The 15,462-nt window shown below is 52.8% G+C and overlaps 2 protein-coding genes across 26 annotated transcripts in view; one reads left to right on the top strand and one right to left on the bottom strand.

The window, feature by feature from the left end:
• Nucleotides 1-683: 683 nt before the first annotated feature.
• On the bottom strand, nucleotides 684-15,411 carry RTBDN (retbindin). 6 transcript variants are annotated; one of them, XM_007488467.3, is made up of 7 exons: nucleotides 15,101-15,411; nucleotides 5,254-5,547; nucleotides 3,221-3,413; nucleotides 2,865-2,925; nucleotides 2,427-2,555; nucleotides 1,585-1,681; nucleotides 684-1,260 (listed from the first exon to the last, which is right to left on the bottom strand). In XM_007488467.3, the coding sequence occupies exons 2-7, from the start codon at nucleotides 5,482-5,484 to the stop codon at nucleotides 901-903; spliced, it is 1,071 nt and encodes a 356-aa protein (XP_007488529.1). In that variant the 5' UTR covers nucleotides 5,485-5,547; nucleotides 15,101-15,411; the 3' UTR covers nucleotides 684-900. The 6 variants fall into 6 exon arrangements, 4 of the variants coding, with proteins under 4 accessions (XP_007488529.1, XP_007488531.1, XP_007488532.1 ...); XM_007488469.3 differs by lacking the exon at nucleotides 15,101-15,411 and having other exon boundaries at nucleotides 3,221-3,563; nucleotides 4,169-6,276; XM_007488470.3 differs by lacking the exon at nucleotides 15,101-15,411 and having other exon boundaries at nucleotides 4,169-6,276.
• MAST1 (microtubule associated serine/threonine kinase 1) overlaps nucleotides 4,994-15,462 on the top strand; it is a 33,740-nt gene continuing 23,271 nt past the window's right edge. For 4 of the 20 annotated variants that reach the window (XM_056822667.1, XM_056822666.1, XM_056822665.1 and 1 more), the window contains exons 1-5: nucleotides 4,994-5,095; nucleotides 11,885-11,916; nucleotides 12,611-12,634; nucleotides 14,323-14,411; nucleotides 14,940-15,015. In XM_056822667.1, the coding sequence (XP_056678645.1) occupies nucleotides 5,024-5,095; nucleotides 11,885-11,916; nucleotides 12,611-12,634; nucleotides 14,323-14,411; nucleotides 14,940-15,015 (293 nt within the window). In that variant the 5' untranslated portion in view covers nucleotides 4,994-5,023. Of the gene's footprint in view, nucleotides 5,096-6,278; nucleotides 6,394-11,884; nucleotides 11,917-12,505; nucleotides 12,635-14,236; nucleotides 14,412-14,939; nucleotides 15,016-15,462 lie in introns of those variants that run through there. The other 16 variants (XM_056822674.1, XM_056822670.1, XM_056822669.1 and 13 more) reach the window with 9 other exon arrangements.

Raw genomic sequence — 15,462 nt, 5'->3', positions numbered from 1 at the left:
TAAGGGTTTCTAATAATAATAAAAAATTTTCCCTAAAGTTCTAGTCTGGGGTGAGAGTATAATAAATAAACCAGAGACAAATATTTTTAAAAAATCTGACCCTTCTTTTATAGGTCAGACTACCCCAGGACTTGGTTCCAAATGGGTCCAGAGTCAGGGACTATTAATGTCAGAGAAAGACTGAAATCTTTGGATAATAGTGTATGATCGAAGGTGAAGTGAAGGTGCAGGATAGGAATGGGGTGGGGAATAGCCCAAATCAAAGCATGGTGGTGCTATGGCACCAATCAGGCCTTTAAAATTGTAGTCCAACTCCCACCTTTTACAAATGGGAAAATGGACCCAGAGAATGTAAATGAACTTTCCCAATGTCACATAGGTAGCAATAACCAGAGTTTGGATTCTAACCTAGGTCCTCTGTCTCCAAATCAAGTATTTTCCCCAGCTTTATTGTGGAGGAAGCCTACACAGAAAGATATATATTTAATACATATCCAAAGGCTAAAATCTGAAGACTGGGGAAGTGGAGGAGGAGGGAGTCCCAGGCCCCATTCCCTATCCTCCAGGCTACAACTTGTGACTCCCCAGACTCTGGGAAGATTTCTAGACTATTATATCTTCTAAATGCCATCCACCCCCCCTCCACCCCCCACTACACACACCTCACAAGAAGCAACTGAGTCTTGGACTTTGTAGCTGTGCATTTTATTCAAGGAGTCAGTGTTGTATCCCACTCTCCTGAGCTGATCAGGCCGGGATCTGAGGATAAAATCTGGGGGCACAGCACGGGGAAGCCAGTGGGAGGTAGCTGGAGCTGAGGGAAGGAAGGCTGCTGAGAGGGAGCTTCTCGTTGACTCCACTGAGGTCCTGAATGCTTGTCAAGGTTCCCAGCTCTCAACACTAAATCATCCTTCCTTTCTCTCCCAGCTTCCTGCAACCTCTAGGGGCTGTTACCGCTGCCACTGCCACTGCCACTGCCGAAGCCCACTGGAGGGAGGAGCAGTGCTCGGCGTCTAAGCCGGTGGTCCCGGCGCCCTCGAGGTCCAGGCAGTGGCCCCCCTTGGCAGGCGGGGCTGAATGGGGTCTCTGGGCCAGGCTTTGAGTCAGAGATGGAGAGCTGAAGGAAGGGACAGGGAGCAGGTGCAGCAACCAGGTAGTCTCCCAAAGCAGAATTGCACAGGTCTCTGGCATCCAGGAAGGTCTGTAGGACCAGATTAGGATCAATAGCATTTGAGGGTCGGGGTTAGATCCATATTTAGTCTGGAAGGAGGTAAGAGGTGAGACTAAGGTAGAGGAGAGGAGCTAAGCAATCGAAGTGGGGACCAGGATATCAAGAGAAGAGGGTCCTGCTCATAGGATGAGGGCCAGATGTGAACCAGGGGGCAAGGGAGCAGGTGCAGTTCATGTTTAGGGCCTCTCTGAGGGCCTGTAGGCTCAAGCCAAAGCAGGCAAGAAAGGGCCTACCCAATACGTGGAGCAAGGAGAGATGGGGAGGTCAGATAGGGGCTGGGCCAAGACCATGGGAAAGTCATGACCCTGTGGGATCTGGGGCCACTTGGACCTGGACTTCTGGTGGGTCCTCACCTGGTCAAAGGTGAGACAGCCACCCTCACAACTCCCTCCTCCTGGTTGGAAGAGCCAATTCCGGCCACAGGTCAGGTCATCTCTGCAGGCTGAAAACCTGAACAGGGAGAGAAACAACTAGGGAATCAGGGTCTCAGAAATGGAAGTTTAGCTGGTGTAGTCCCACCCTTTCTCTCAACATTCCAGACTCGGGGGACAGGGGTTTGAACTGACAAAACTAACCAGTTCAGGTGTCCTGACTCCCAATCCCAGACTCTTGTTCCTTCTCATGCCTGGATTACTAAACAACTAACTTCTCAGCATCCAAGTTTCTCTGTCTTCAGTGTATGCTGCCTAAGCAGTTTTATTCCCTTTCCTAAAGTTAGGCTTTGACCATACCCTTTACCTCCCTTAGTCTAAAATACTCTGTGGCCACAAATTCTAATCCAAATATTCAAAATCTTCTGCCTTGTGGCCTGTTCTCCAACCTTGTTTCTCATAGCCAGGCAAGTCTCCTTACCACCTCCCCCCCACCCCCAAGGTGTGAGGGTGGAACTTAAATCACCATGGCTCCACCTGGAAATGACCCACTGGGGTATCAGCTTCTTCCACCCTCTACCACAGCTATACTAATAGCACCATTTGGTCAAGGATGACCAGGACAGAACTGGAAAGCAGGCTCCTATGCACCTTAATCGAAACTTCTGCCTTCCTTATGGATCCCCCCCAGTACAATCTCATTCCTGCCTCCCTCCTCCAGCCCGGTCCCTCCCCTCAAACTGCCTCAGACTCCTAACTTTATTTCTATCCTAAGGCAAGCTCTCAGAAGGCCTTACTCGTGTCCCTGAACTTATCCCTCTTACCACTGGTCACAGAAAGCAGCACAGATTGGTAGGGCCTGGACACTTCCATGTTTCTCAGGATGGGCCCAGTTGCCTGCCAGTAATGAGCAGTAGAGGAAATGGGAGAGGCTTTGTAGGAAGGATTCACATCTGGAGGAGCCCAGGAGAGATTAAAGATTAGAGAATTCCAGAGCCTCAGACAACGGACTCTGAAGACACAAAGCCAGCCCTAGCCTAGGGCAGCAGGGACTGTAGAGCGTACAGAGGGTCAGAGGGGGAAGTAATTGAAGCTCAGATATTTTTTCTAGGTTAGACTTAAACTGATGTGGGGTATCTCTATGGCTGTGTCCTTGAGTGTCTTCAAATACATGTAAAAAGCATGCAAATCCTCTAGTGCATCAATTATCCATCTATTCCAGGATGGTCCAGCAGTGGAAGGGATGGAAGGACTGCACTCACCTGGGGCTCAGGCCCCCACAGCGGTCCCAAATGAGGCAGATGCCTGCCATTATGGGGGAGCCTGGGGTGGAAGAGAAAAGGTAAGTTTTGCTGGAAGAGGGACTGGGACATTCGATGGAGGACATCAGCTAGGACTGCCCTCCCCTGAAGTTCTTTGGCCCTGGAATGTGAGAGGGATTCTTGTTGCACTTGGGGTCTCCCTGGGAAGCAAGATTATGGTGACTTGAGTCAACCTTAGGGTAACAAGTGTGTATGTGTGGTTTTCCTAAATTAATTCAGAGAGGTAGGAAGTCCAGAGAGAGGGGGAACTATTTGTCTATCCTAGGAAGATCAGAAAGGGGAGGGATATCACTTACCAGCAGAATGGAGTCCACACCAACTTGGTGCCCCATTGAACTTGGGCTCCTTATTGACTTGTTCAGTGCCTAGGCATTTGTGGCTGGCAGCACCGTCATCATGTCCAGCTAGCCCTAAGGTCCCTGGAGTCCCCAGCAGACTCATAGCCCAGGCTAGACCTAGGACCCAAGCCACACTGCCTCTCATGTCCACCTGAGGATCAAAAACTGAACTGAGTCACTGCACTCGAGTCCTCCTTCACAGTGCTTTTGGGGATAACAGGCTTATTGTCCTTTCTGGTCTGCCTTGGTCCTTCCCTAATACACCTCTTCACAGCAATATATAGTTTGGGTGGGGGTCCACCTGGAAGATAAGATTTTTCAGGGCACCCAGCTTATCCTGACGAGAGCTGCCTAGTTATCTCTAGGATCCTTGATTTTCAACTCAATCTTCACCAGGGACCCTGCTTGCTAGTCCCATACCATATGTCCCACACTACTGCCTCCCAGTCCTACACTACCAGCAGGATCCTGCCTTCCTGATTTCCAGACTCCTCAGCTCTGCCCCTTCATCCAGGTTCTGCTCTTGTCTAAGCACTGATGACCTTGACAAGAGCCAGGGCCATGGTTATCACAACCCTACCCCCATCCCTCCTTCATTCTCCTAAGGCAAATCGGCTTAGCTGTGGCTGCTCACCCTCAGCCCTTCACACTGTCTAGGCCACGTGTGATCACAGAGAGCCCCATCTCTGCATCTAACTAGTTGCCTGACTCAATTAGGGCTCAGGTAAAAGAGTTTGGGAGAGCAAACTCCAGGAGAATGTCAATCCCCAGAATCAAAATATTTGCTCCTCCAAAGGAATTCCAGGGCTACCGAAAGGTTAAATCCCTAAGAGGACGTCAAGGGAGGGCTCGTACTTGTTTCCTGCTTCATCTAAACTCCAAGGTCTTGGCCTGGTGGGATTTTACCTGGCTTCAACCTCTCCAGGTAGCACTGTCCAAGGTTTGATGCTCCGTGTTTCTTCTGCAGTTGAGCTAGTGAGGGCTGCCGGACTTAGGAAGTCAGGCAGGGGCGGAGCAGAGAGAAGGAGGGACTGAGTGGAATGGGGCGGGGAGGTCATGAAGATGAAGGAAGCTAGGGTGGGACAAAAGCCAACTAGGGTCCGCCCCTACAGTCCAGGAGGCAGGTTTACTGGGTTGGTTTATCGAGGTTTGGAGAAATTCACAAAGTGAAGAGTGGCTGAATTTCAAAATGTGTCTCTGTGTAAGCCTAAATGTTTCTGTCTCTCTCAGATAGGATATGGACCAGACCTGAGATTTTGTCATTATTAGTGAGGATGGGGGAAGGAAATGGGAGAAGTGTCTACTAAGTCTTCATATGTGGATGTCTGTTTACTGTAGTGTATTGTGGAGAGGAAATAACAGAGTGAGTGTATTGTTTGTATAATAGATATTTGTGGCAGTTTCTACACGTTATTCTGTGTCTTAAGGGCTACAGGAAATGTCACAAGAGCCAAGAGCTTGCACTTTCCCCCTTCCAATTCTCTTGACTATTCTATTATCCCCAGGGAGGTGAGGGAGGAGCTGGAGCCAAGAGCTGAGAGCATTTGAGAACTCTTAGATGAGGGAGGGATGAAGTAGCAGAAGAATCTTAGAGCACTGGTCTAATAGGGTGCTGAGAAACATCCTCAGTACCCTTCACTAAATCAGGAGGAGGACCCAGGTGCCTAGAATGCTTCAGGTTCTGTCGACAGTCATTGTTGCCTCACACCAGCTCCACCCCAGCCCGATCTTATTTCCTAGGTCTGAAGCTAGTGGAACTGGATGAAATCAGCACCTTGGATAGCGACAAGGAGAGAACTAGACGGTCAGAAACAACTATACCGGGCAAGAAAGGTAAATACACAGAGAAATAGGGAAGGAAGCGTGAAACAAAAATGGAATCAGTAGATACAGTGGGAGTCCACTCAGACAGAGAAACACAGAAAGATAGTGAGGCACCTAGCTGCTGGTACTGAAAGATCAGAGAAAGAGATAAAAACATCGAGACTGACCCAGACGTAAGGAAGAGACGGAGACAGATACTTCTTTCCCCAATGCCTTATAGACCCCCAAGGTCTGGCCGGCAGGTGGCGTTTGCGCACAAGGTGACCCCAGTCTCTGACAGTTCCAGCTTCTGGGGTCAGGAGTGTAGCTTCCCCTAGGCACCTGGCCTTCTGTTGGGCAGATTGAAGATAGAATTCCTGAGACAAACTCAACTCCTTCCTTGGTCCACTCTTTGGCATCCTGAGATTCCAGTCTTTTCACTATTTCATCTTGTCTTGGCTCTGGTCCTGAGAGTCCATTAGCTGAGAATAAAAAACTGGGGTCTTTTATAGAAGTAAGGGAAATGCAATGAGGAAGGAAGAGGGAAGAGAAGGAGAAGGGTGAGGCTGTTCTGTCCAACCCAGAGAAGGAGGATTTGGGCCTTTGCCCTTTTCACTTGGAACCAAAGTCTTCCCAAAGGTGGTTGGACTGTAGAAAGTATGTGAAAACAGAGAACAGAGAAAAGACCCTCCAATATGCTCCAGGAGAAAACAGAAAAGCCACAGGCAATGGGGTGGATGGTCTGAGTCCTAGGACGGGCTCCTTCTCTATTTTGGAGGCTTACTCTTTCCTTCATCTCCCCTAGCTGGATCCTAATCTGACCTATAAATCCTGTCCAGCTCCGCCCAACTCCCAGTAATCCCCTGGGTGTGGGGTGGATGTGGGTGTTCCTGTGAGGGAGTCTGTGACTTTGAAGGGGGGGTGTCTTTCTCTTTAGGGGGGGTGATGCCACTGAATGGGAAGAGGGGGTTTCTTCATAGGACGTCTCCGTGAAAACGTCTTTGAACCTCTGTTGGGGGGGGGGTTCTTTTTCTGTGGCTAGAAGATCGTGTCTTTGTGAGGGGAGCGTGTCTGTCTAGGTGAGCTGTCTCTCCTGTGGTGGCCGTGGCTGCGGCTACAGCTTTCCAGACGCAGTGACTGTTCAGGCCGCCCCTCATAGCTCCGCCCCCGCCCCCCACCTTCTCCCACCGCCGCGGCTCCTCCCCCCCACTCCCTCCCTCACAGGGGGCCGGAGAGCAGCCGCTCCCTCTCCCGCCGCTGCCGTTGCTTCTGCTGCCGCCGCCGCCGCCATGGACGATTCCGGCATCATCCGGCGCCGGAGGCTTCAGGTACACTGGCCCTGCATCTCCGGATCCCTGGTTCCGCATTCCCCGGCCCTCATCCAGCCCCGCATTCCCTGATCTCCAGCCTCATAGTCCTTTTCATTTCTCCCACATCCTGGCCCCACATTCACTGCCCCGCATTCCCAGAGCTCCAGTCTCGGCTACTCGTCTCCAGCCCAGATCAGGGCCCCTGCTTGGGCTAAGCCCTCTGGGGCTGCGGGTCTGTGTGTGCAGAGCAAGCTATGGGTTGGAACGAAGACTAAGAATGAAGGGCTGAGAATGAGGCTGGGGCCGGCACTACTGGAACAGGGGCACTAGAACGAAGGATTTGGGATTCAGATTAGGTTTAGGTTAGGGGACAGTGCAGGGCTGTGGCCAGGGACCAGGATGCTTCTCTGTTCCTTGAGGGTTGTCGGGTCAGGAATACTGGACAGGATCTGGAGCCGTAGCAGTCTCCTAGTCATTAAGCTAATGGCCAAGTCGGAACGCAGCCCCCTGCGACCCTGGCGAATAGCTTGGCCCCAGCTGCAGACTCACTTTCCTCACATCCCCAGCTCCCTATTTACCTAATTCAGCTTTAGCTCGAGCCCCTCCCAGACTTGGGTCCACCGAAGCTTTAGCACAGGGGCTGGGTCTGAAGGTACCCATCTGGGACTGGGGCCGTCGCCAGTTATTAGGGCAATGACCCGCCCAAAACGCCGCCCTGCGTCCTGCCGCGCTAGAAGCTGCGGGGAGGTCCGCGGAGCCGCCTCCGCCCCTCTGCCTAGGGCTCTGCCCCACTCCCAATCTGGGAAACTGAGGGCCCAGGTAAATGTGGAACAGGAGGGCCAAGGCTTGGCCTAGGGTCACTCTGGGTTCTGGTCCTGCAGAGGCACTGGAGCAAGGATAGCGGGGTCGCTGAATTTCAAAGGTGACTGGACAGATTCCTTGTGTCTGGAGAAGGGGTCCAGTTCTAGTTCCTGGGGGCACTGAGCCAACTCACAGACTCTGCAGTGCTAAGTGGGAGGAGAATGGAAAGTTATGGCCCTAGGGAACCCCTCCCCTTTTCTTCCCTGAGGCCCCCGGGGCCACCCTAGCCGCGCCTCTGCCTCCGCGGCCGTAAACATGTTTGTGTTCGGGATCGGGCTAAACCGATCACTGACCCAGGCAAGAGCCGGGTCTGGTGAACCCGAAGTAACCACTAGCTCCTACTCCCTCTAGCCACGCGAGGAGGAGACTGGAGACCCCGAGCAGCGTATATCCTCGTTCCTGTCCCCTCCCCCACTGGCCCTGGTGGGGCCAGCTGGCCGGTGGGCGGCAGCGAATTTTAGCTCCTCACTGTCGCGGGAGTCTCGAGGTCGAGCTGCGCACGCGCAAGGAGGGGGGGCGGGCTGCCCACTAAGAACTGGGAAACTGAGGCCCATAGAGGAAGGAAATAGGTTGGAGCCAGAGGAATGGAGGTGAGCCCTCAGTGTCTTTAGCACCAGGCTCCACAGTTCACTGATTGGAGTGGGTGAGCAAGCATGAATTGGATAATCCTGTTTTCCCTGAAGAGCGACGGCCGCCAGACTTAAAAATCAAGGCAGAATGATGCTTATTTGTCCCTATTTTGGCGTTACTTCCCACAAATCCCTGAAGGGATGCAAACCGCGTGCGCCCCTGGTCCACCTCCACATAATTACCTCCCTTCCAGCCTTAGGTCGGGGAATTTAGGTCCATCAGTCTGAAGGCATTAGAGTTTGGGAAGCAGGGCAGGCTTCTGCAGTTTAGTCTCCATCCTCTTATGACTCTCCTTTCACCATTTTCCCACCCAGTCACCTTCTAGTGGAAAGAAGAGCTACTATGTGGGAAAGACTTGGGAATAGGTTAGGGAATGCCAAAGTGTGGGGAGTTTGGACCGATTAGAACAGAGCAATTAGTGTGGCAGGAGAGAGTTCGATGAGATGTCAGTAACAACTCTGGGTGTCGGAGGCAGGTTCAGGCATCTAGGAGGCATTGGAGGCTAGGCACTGTGTGTGCGTGTGATGGAATACTCCCTCCACCTGGAAGCAGGAAAGGTTATAGATGACCTCTGAAGGGCTTTGGGTCAGCTACTGGGGAAAGGCAGAGTACATACAGAAGTTCTGCGAGGTTAGGGGAGAACGCGAGGAAGAAAAGGAAAAAGGTCTCTAGTTTCTGAAAGGAGAGGAGGCTGCGACAGAGACAAATCTGCCTGAAGGGATGCCTAGGTTGGTATGGACTGACAGGCACTCCTCCTACCAAGTTAGATGGAGGTCCGAGACTCTGCTCCGCTCGGTCCAGGCGGAGGTCAGACGGAGAAGGGGCGGGGCCTGGAGGGGTGTGGTCGCATAGTCTTCTCTCATTGGCTCAGTGCCACGCGGGCTTCCTCCCTTTTGATCCCGCCCCAAGCCTGAGGTGGACGGGGAAGGAGGGGTGGGGCTCGGCAGAACTAGGCGGAGCCAGAGGTTGGAGACTTGGGCGTGGAGTGAACCCAGGGTTTGGAGCCTTTTGGGGACTGAGCTAACGGAAGATCGGACTCTGACTTAAACGGGGGGGGGGGGTGAGGGGGGGGCAAGGGGGGGAAGGAGGTTGGGAGTTTTACAGGGGGTGGAGGAGGATAGGATTATGGGGAACTGAGCATTGTTCGGGGAAGAGTCGTGTTATAGCCACGAGGAGTTTAAAGGATATCGAGTACTAGAAACAGTGGAGCGTGAGGAGAGGTGATTTAGGCAGGCTTCTTTCTCTCCGAGCTCCCACAGTTGGCCCAAGCTATATACTTTTCTCACGGAAGAGCCTGGATGTCTCCGCTTCCATCCACACGCCAAGCTGAGTTCTCTCTGTCCTCAGCAACTATGGCCGTATGATCCTTTCTGTCCCCTCCGCATCCCCACGTCGCCACCTCCCAGTCACCCGCCCTTTAGCAGCGGGGCTGTCCAGGTCCCTATGCAAGAGTGCACCCTGGTGTCCGCAGGGTGGTGGCACTGTCCATGTGTTGGTATCTATTTGAGACCAAGAATTTGGGACACCTCTCTGGTCCTCAACAAAGGGGAAGCCTAGACTTCGAACGCAAAGTGGGGATATTTGTGAGGGCGTGGGGCTGGCAAACGGGTCCCTTGGATTCTATCATTGACCTTCCCCCAGAGCTTGGAGATACTCAAGGCATCAGGAGTCCGAGGAATACTCTGGAGACTGAAAGCCAGCGGTGCCAGGGCTCCAGAAAGAACCTTTCAGACCCAACCCCACCAGCCCTGCTCTCTCTAGCCCTGGGGCTTCACTCTCAGGGATTGTGTTCCGTGCCAGAATTTTGCCCAGACCATTGCAGACTCCCGGCGGGTCCAGATTAACCAACCTGGCCACTGCTCATTCACCCAGGGCTGATAAAGGCGGCATGAAAACCTGGCCTGGATTTAAGGATCTCGAGCAGAGATGGCTCAATGAGAGCCTGGGATTAAGAAGAGGGAGGAAAGAGGCTGAGGACATACGGATTCTTCCATGAACACTACTTCTGACTGGCCCTTTGGGCTGCAAATTCTGTCTTCTCTCCCTCCTTTTCTCCAAGAGCTGGACTTTGCTTCCCCAGCTGGAGGGAAAGGGTAGGGTCTGGGACATGTGGGGTAGTTCTCCCATTTCTAGGGGTGAGATCAGAAACCATCATGGTCCTCAAGTATCCTGGCCTAGTGGGAGAAATGGACTTGGAGTCTTTGTGTTCCAATCTTAGCTCTGCTGTTAACTTCCAATGTGGTCTTGGGCAGGCTACTTTTCTTCTCTAGACCTATTTATTCTTGTAGAAAATTAGGGAATTAATTTTATTAACTGAGTTCCTTTCCATACTGACACCCATATCCTAGAAACTCTTCCTTATATATCCCAGAAGTCTTCCATATAAATATTTTCATTTTGGACCTGGACCTGCCCAGAAAAACTGTGGAAGGACCAGATTTCACTGACCCAGGATTTATTAAGCTGGCCTCCAGCCTTCTCTTCATGTATAGAGAACCCTCTTCACATTTCCAAATAGTTTCCCTTAGTCACTTCTTTCATCATTGGCTCTCCTGACAAGCAGAGGTGTCTAGCTGGCTCTAGGATTGCCCATAACAGAAGCCAAGGATGAAATGACTTCTTTTCTATAGCCAAACAACCCTAAAAAGTACCAGATTTCAGTTTGTAGCCTTTAGGAAGGATCCTAGAGCAGATGTGCCCAAAGGAAATTTCAACACTAGCAAAATTTTCCTTTTGAATCATTAAATATATTTCATGGAGGGAAGTATCTCAATGACTACTATTTTACTTTAGTTTCCTCTCTATCCCCCTTTGAATTCCGAGTTTTTAGACCCTCCAGACAATTTGGACCAAGGTAGAGGAGCTCCCTCAAAGGTAGCTGGGATGGTGTGGTGTGAAGAGAACAGGATCTGAAATAAGTTGACCTAAAGTCTGAGCTTTGATGCTTCTTGGTTGTGAGGTTGTAGGCAAGTCACTTCACTTCTTGGTCTCAGTGTTCTCATCTGTAAAACACCTTTGACCTCTCTACTTCTGGTTGACCTCAACTACTAGTTGAGGAAAATACTTTGTAAATCTTAAACTGCAACAGAAAGCAAGCATGGGTTAGGGAAAAGAGTGCTGTATTTGGCCTCAGGAGAGGTTTCAAGCCTATTGACATTTTCTAGATTTGTGACTTTGCTGTAATTCCTATCAGCAATCTGTCCTTTAAGTTCCTCCTCTTTAAAACTATGAGCTATAGGTGGCTCAGTGGATAGAGAGCCAGGCTTGGAAATAGGAAGTCCTGGGTTTAAATATGACCTCAGGCACTTCCTAGCTGGGCAAGTCACTTTACCCCAATCCCCTAGCCCTTCTTCTGCCTTGCTGCTGAAGTGAGCATCATTCTTCTGCCTTGGAACCAATATTAGTATATATATATTTCCAGGTCAAAAGCACTAAAGGACCAAACTAGTTTTGGAAAGAGGGATCCAGGGAATTTCACCTTCCAGTCAGTTACTTCTTCTTCATCATGTAACTGAACAATTTTTGTTTTGTCCTATTAGAGTAAAATCTATAGCTCCTAGTAGACTTGTTGGTCTTCATGAGGGCAAGATCACTTTCAATTTTGAAAGCCACAGCCTCAATGGGGTGTAGAATATCTTATTTTCAGGGGATTCAAGGCCTAATCTACCTCCAGCTGCCCTCTGAGTCCATCCCTACTTTTTCTGGTTGGGCCCTGGCCCAACTAGCCTTAGTTAGCTTACCTGTCTTTCTAAATGACAAAGGGAGAAGGTTAGTCCTAGTCTGAGGGGGCCGTGGAAAGAGGGACTTTGGGGGTAATATTTGGTGGAGACACTGGATCCCTACTCTTGAGTCCTGTCAGGATGATGGAATGACCACTGTTTGTATCCCTGGCAACTCCCAGGATCAAAGCAGGTACAGGAGCCTGGGAGAGGGAGGGAAGAGTGGGGGTGGTTACAGAGATATTCCTGCTGATCTTCCAGGCTCTTGAGTACCCTCACTTCCCATGTTTGCCTTTCAGAAGGATCTGCCTCTGCCCAGAAAGAGTAGCAGGTGAGTGACTGGAGGTTCCCAGGGGTAAGGGTGGGGCTGGTAGGGGAGGAGAGGAATCTAGGAACTGAAGCTAGTCTGGGGGCTCTGGCTCTAGTCTGGAGGCACCCTTATCTATGAGGTGCCAGGATCTGGGGCTTGGGAGCTCCCTAAAACCAGAGGTGCTTTCTGAGGGCATAGGGCTTGGGACCATTGGGACTTGGGAATGCCACAATCGGCCCAGGCCTCTGACCTGGAGGGGTTCTCTTTGGAATTTGGGGAACTAGGCCTGTATGTCCTGCGGGGAGGAGGCCTAAACTCTGCCTCCTGGGGGTCCTCCCTCATGGGAAAGGCTGGAGGCGTGTACACAGACAGACACAGACACTCGGGGCCACGTGCCGCCTGTTCAGGCGGGGCCTCCCCCTCCCCCCTCCCTTCCTCCCTCGCTCATTCTGGCCCCCGCCTCCCCCGTGCTCCCTCCCTTCCTCTGTCCCTCGCTGGCTCTTTTGCTCGCTGCTCTCGGCTCTCCCCGGGCTGGGCTGGGCTGGATGCGGCTGCGGCTGCGGCGCTGAGCTCCCCGTCCCTGCCCCGGCCCCGGCCCCGCGCACCTGCCGCCGCCATGTCTCCACCGCCGCTGCCGCCGCCGCCGCCCCTGGACCATGTCTGACTCGCTCTGGACCGTGCTCTCCAATTTCTCCATGCCCTATTTCCTTGACAGCAGCATGTTCCGCCGCACCAAGAGGTAATAGCCCCGCGGCCCCGACCACTCACCCCACCTCCAATAAACACCCCTTACTCCCATCCACTGTCTTCGTGTTCTCCCCAGAGTCCGGGTCCTATTTGATTCCCCCAAGCCTTAGGACCCCTTATTGCCCACTCTCCCCCATTTCCTCTGCCCAAGGAACCTTCCCAAGATTCTGAGATCCTCCCCAACCCCTTTCCCTTCTTGAGACCATGCCAGCCCTCGGGCCCTAGGCTAGGTCCCTGGACCGTCCCCTAGCCCCTTGTTCTTGCCCTTAGGGGGGTGGCGTGGGAGTTGGCCTGGCCCTGCTCTGAGGCGCCTCTATATTGCTGCTGCAAGGGCGGGGTCCAGGCCAGGGATGCTGCTGCTGCAGAGGCGGCCCAGCTGCGCCAGATGTGTGTGTGGAGCAGCAGGTCTGCTCTATCAGCGGCCCTGGGAGTTGGGGGCTGGGGATCAGGATGAAATGAGATGCTGCTTTTGCCCGTACATCCTTGGAGGGGGCATGATGTGGTGGGGGGGAAAGTGGAGCTTTGGGCGGGCACACCGCCTTTGTCTGTGGGCACAGCTGGGCTCTGCCCTTGCCACTGGGGTTTGGGGAATTTGGGTGGAGATGGAGTGGGGAGTGGAGTAGGGAGGTGGAGAAGGGATGTGGGGGCGCTGCTCTCTGTGAACAATAGGTAAGGCCACCAGGCCTTGTCCCCCCCCCCCCTTCCCAATTGCCTGATCTAATGAGATGCTTCACTGCAGCAGCTGCAGCGACAACACTCGGGCAGTGGGGGGGGTGGTAGAATCAGGGCTGGAGACTTCACCCTCCTCTGAGTCCCCTTCTGAACTTGTCTCCCTTCTTCAACTGGAGGATGGAGAGAAATGGGGCTCCCTGCCCCTCCTCACACAGATATACCCTGATCCAGACGCTACACAGGCAGACAGGCTGATACATAGGCACAGTAGTAATAGAAACTCAGTCACAAAGAATTCACCCAGGCACAGAAATTCACACAGAGCCCTACAGAAAATGAGCACAGTGCTACAGCAACCTAGACACATATGTAGCAGTATAGTCATACACACACACACACACACACACACACACACACACACACACACACACACAGAGCCCTGGCTCAGAAACACAATGAAACACAATGAAACAGAAACTCATTCTTATCAGGTCAGATTCAGTCACTGAAACACACACACACACACACACACACAACACAGACTATAAAAAACACAAGGATATACAGAGGCAGAGGCAGATACAAATTCAGTAGTCACAGCAAAATCATAGAATCACAGAAAGTCACAGTGGCAGATATACAGCCACATACAATAACACATACAATCTCTCTGTCTCTCTGTCTCTGTCTCTGTCTATCTCTGTCTCTGTCTCTGTCTCTGTCTCTCTCTCATTCACTGACACATTCACTCTTGACTGACTCCAGGTGCTAAGGGGCCTTTGGCTAGGGTGGGATGGAGACATGGACTCTTGCCCTGAAACATAAGCTCCAGGGATGCTCCTAGCACCTGGTCCCAGACTATAATCCCAGTGAACTGCAGGTCCCAAAGCTCACCCAGCTTTGGCCCCCTGGGGGAATAGGAATGGAAGACTGTAGAGCTGAGGGCCAGCTCTGTTCCGCTCTGCTCGGCACTGCCCGCCTCCCCTCCCTTTCCTTCCCCTCCTGCAGCTGCCGTACCAGTAATAGGAAAAGCCTCATCCTGACCAGCACGTCACCTACCCTACCGAGGCCCCACTCTCCACTCCCTGGACACATAGGTGAGTTTTAGGGTGGGAGTGGAAAGCCAGTCCAGGGTGGCCGAGAGGGTGAAAGGTCTCCTGGGAAGGGCTGGGCTGTCCGGGCCAGAGGCGGGGCCACATAGGATAGGAGGTGGGGCCAGATGAACAGAGGCGGGATTAAATAGAAGAGCGGTGGGGCGAGGTTGGTTTTGGACTGGACTGAACCGCTGAGTGGGTTGGGTCAGGTTGGGCGGCCTGGAATAGATCCAGAGCAGATTAGGATCTCGGACCTAGATCTGGAAGGGCACTCAAAGGCAGTCCGAGTTACTGCTCGGGATCGGAGCAAAGCTGGCTGGGTTAGAGACTGAACCAGATGGGGCCTCACAGGGTCAGAGAAAATCTAGATTGGAATGAGGGTCAAACAGAGGCGGGGCCAGAATTGAGGGAGCTGGGATGGCTAATGTTGAGGTAAAATTGTGGAAAGGGTCACATGGCGGAGGGGATTGAGAGGGAAGGGAACCCTGGACTCAACAGTTCTGGCCTAAGCCGCAACTCCTCCCACTTCAGGCAGCAGCCCCCTGGACAGTCCCCGCAACTTCTCACCCAGCACTCCTGCCCATTTCTCGTTCGCCTCCTCCCGCAGGTGAGTGTCCTACCCTCGTCACTGCTGCGCGCCCCTACCCCCCACGCCCCAACTCCTGGGAGAATTGATGCTATATGCTGCCCACCTTTGCGCCCATGGCTATGGTAGGATCGGGCAGGGAGGGAGAAGAGTTCTGGGAAAGCTATTGTGGACCTAGTTGGACCTGCCACGCGCCCAATTCTCTGGGGAAGGGGTGGGGCGGGCCGGGAAAGCAAAAGTAGGGAGGAGTTGGTTTGGGGGCGGGGCGGGGCTTTCCCTAGTTGGACGCGCTCCCAATAGGTACTTTCAGTGTTGCTATGACAACCCGGATGGTGATACTGGATGCGCTAGCATTGACTGTCCAACTGGCGAGCAGCCGTCGACCCCCCTCAACCACCGCCCCGCGCGCGCGCGTTCCCCCCTTCCCCCGCCCCCTTCCCAAGGGAAAGAACGTTCTGGAGGCTTTGG

Source organism: Monodelphis domestica, chromosome 3, assembly GCF_027887165.1.
Source record: "Monodelphis domestica isolate mMonDom1 chromosome 3, mMonDom1.pri, whole genome shotgun sequence".
Classification (NCBI taxonomy): Eukaryota; Metazoa; Chordata; class Mammalia; order Didelphimorphia; family Didelphidae; genus Monodelphis; species Monodelphis domestica.
The sequence above is the reverse complement of the archived record's forward strand: the minus strand, read 5'-3'. Positions and strand labels throughout refer to the sequence as shown.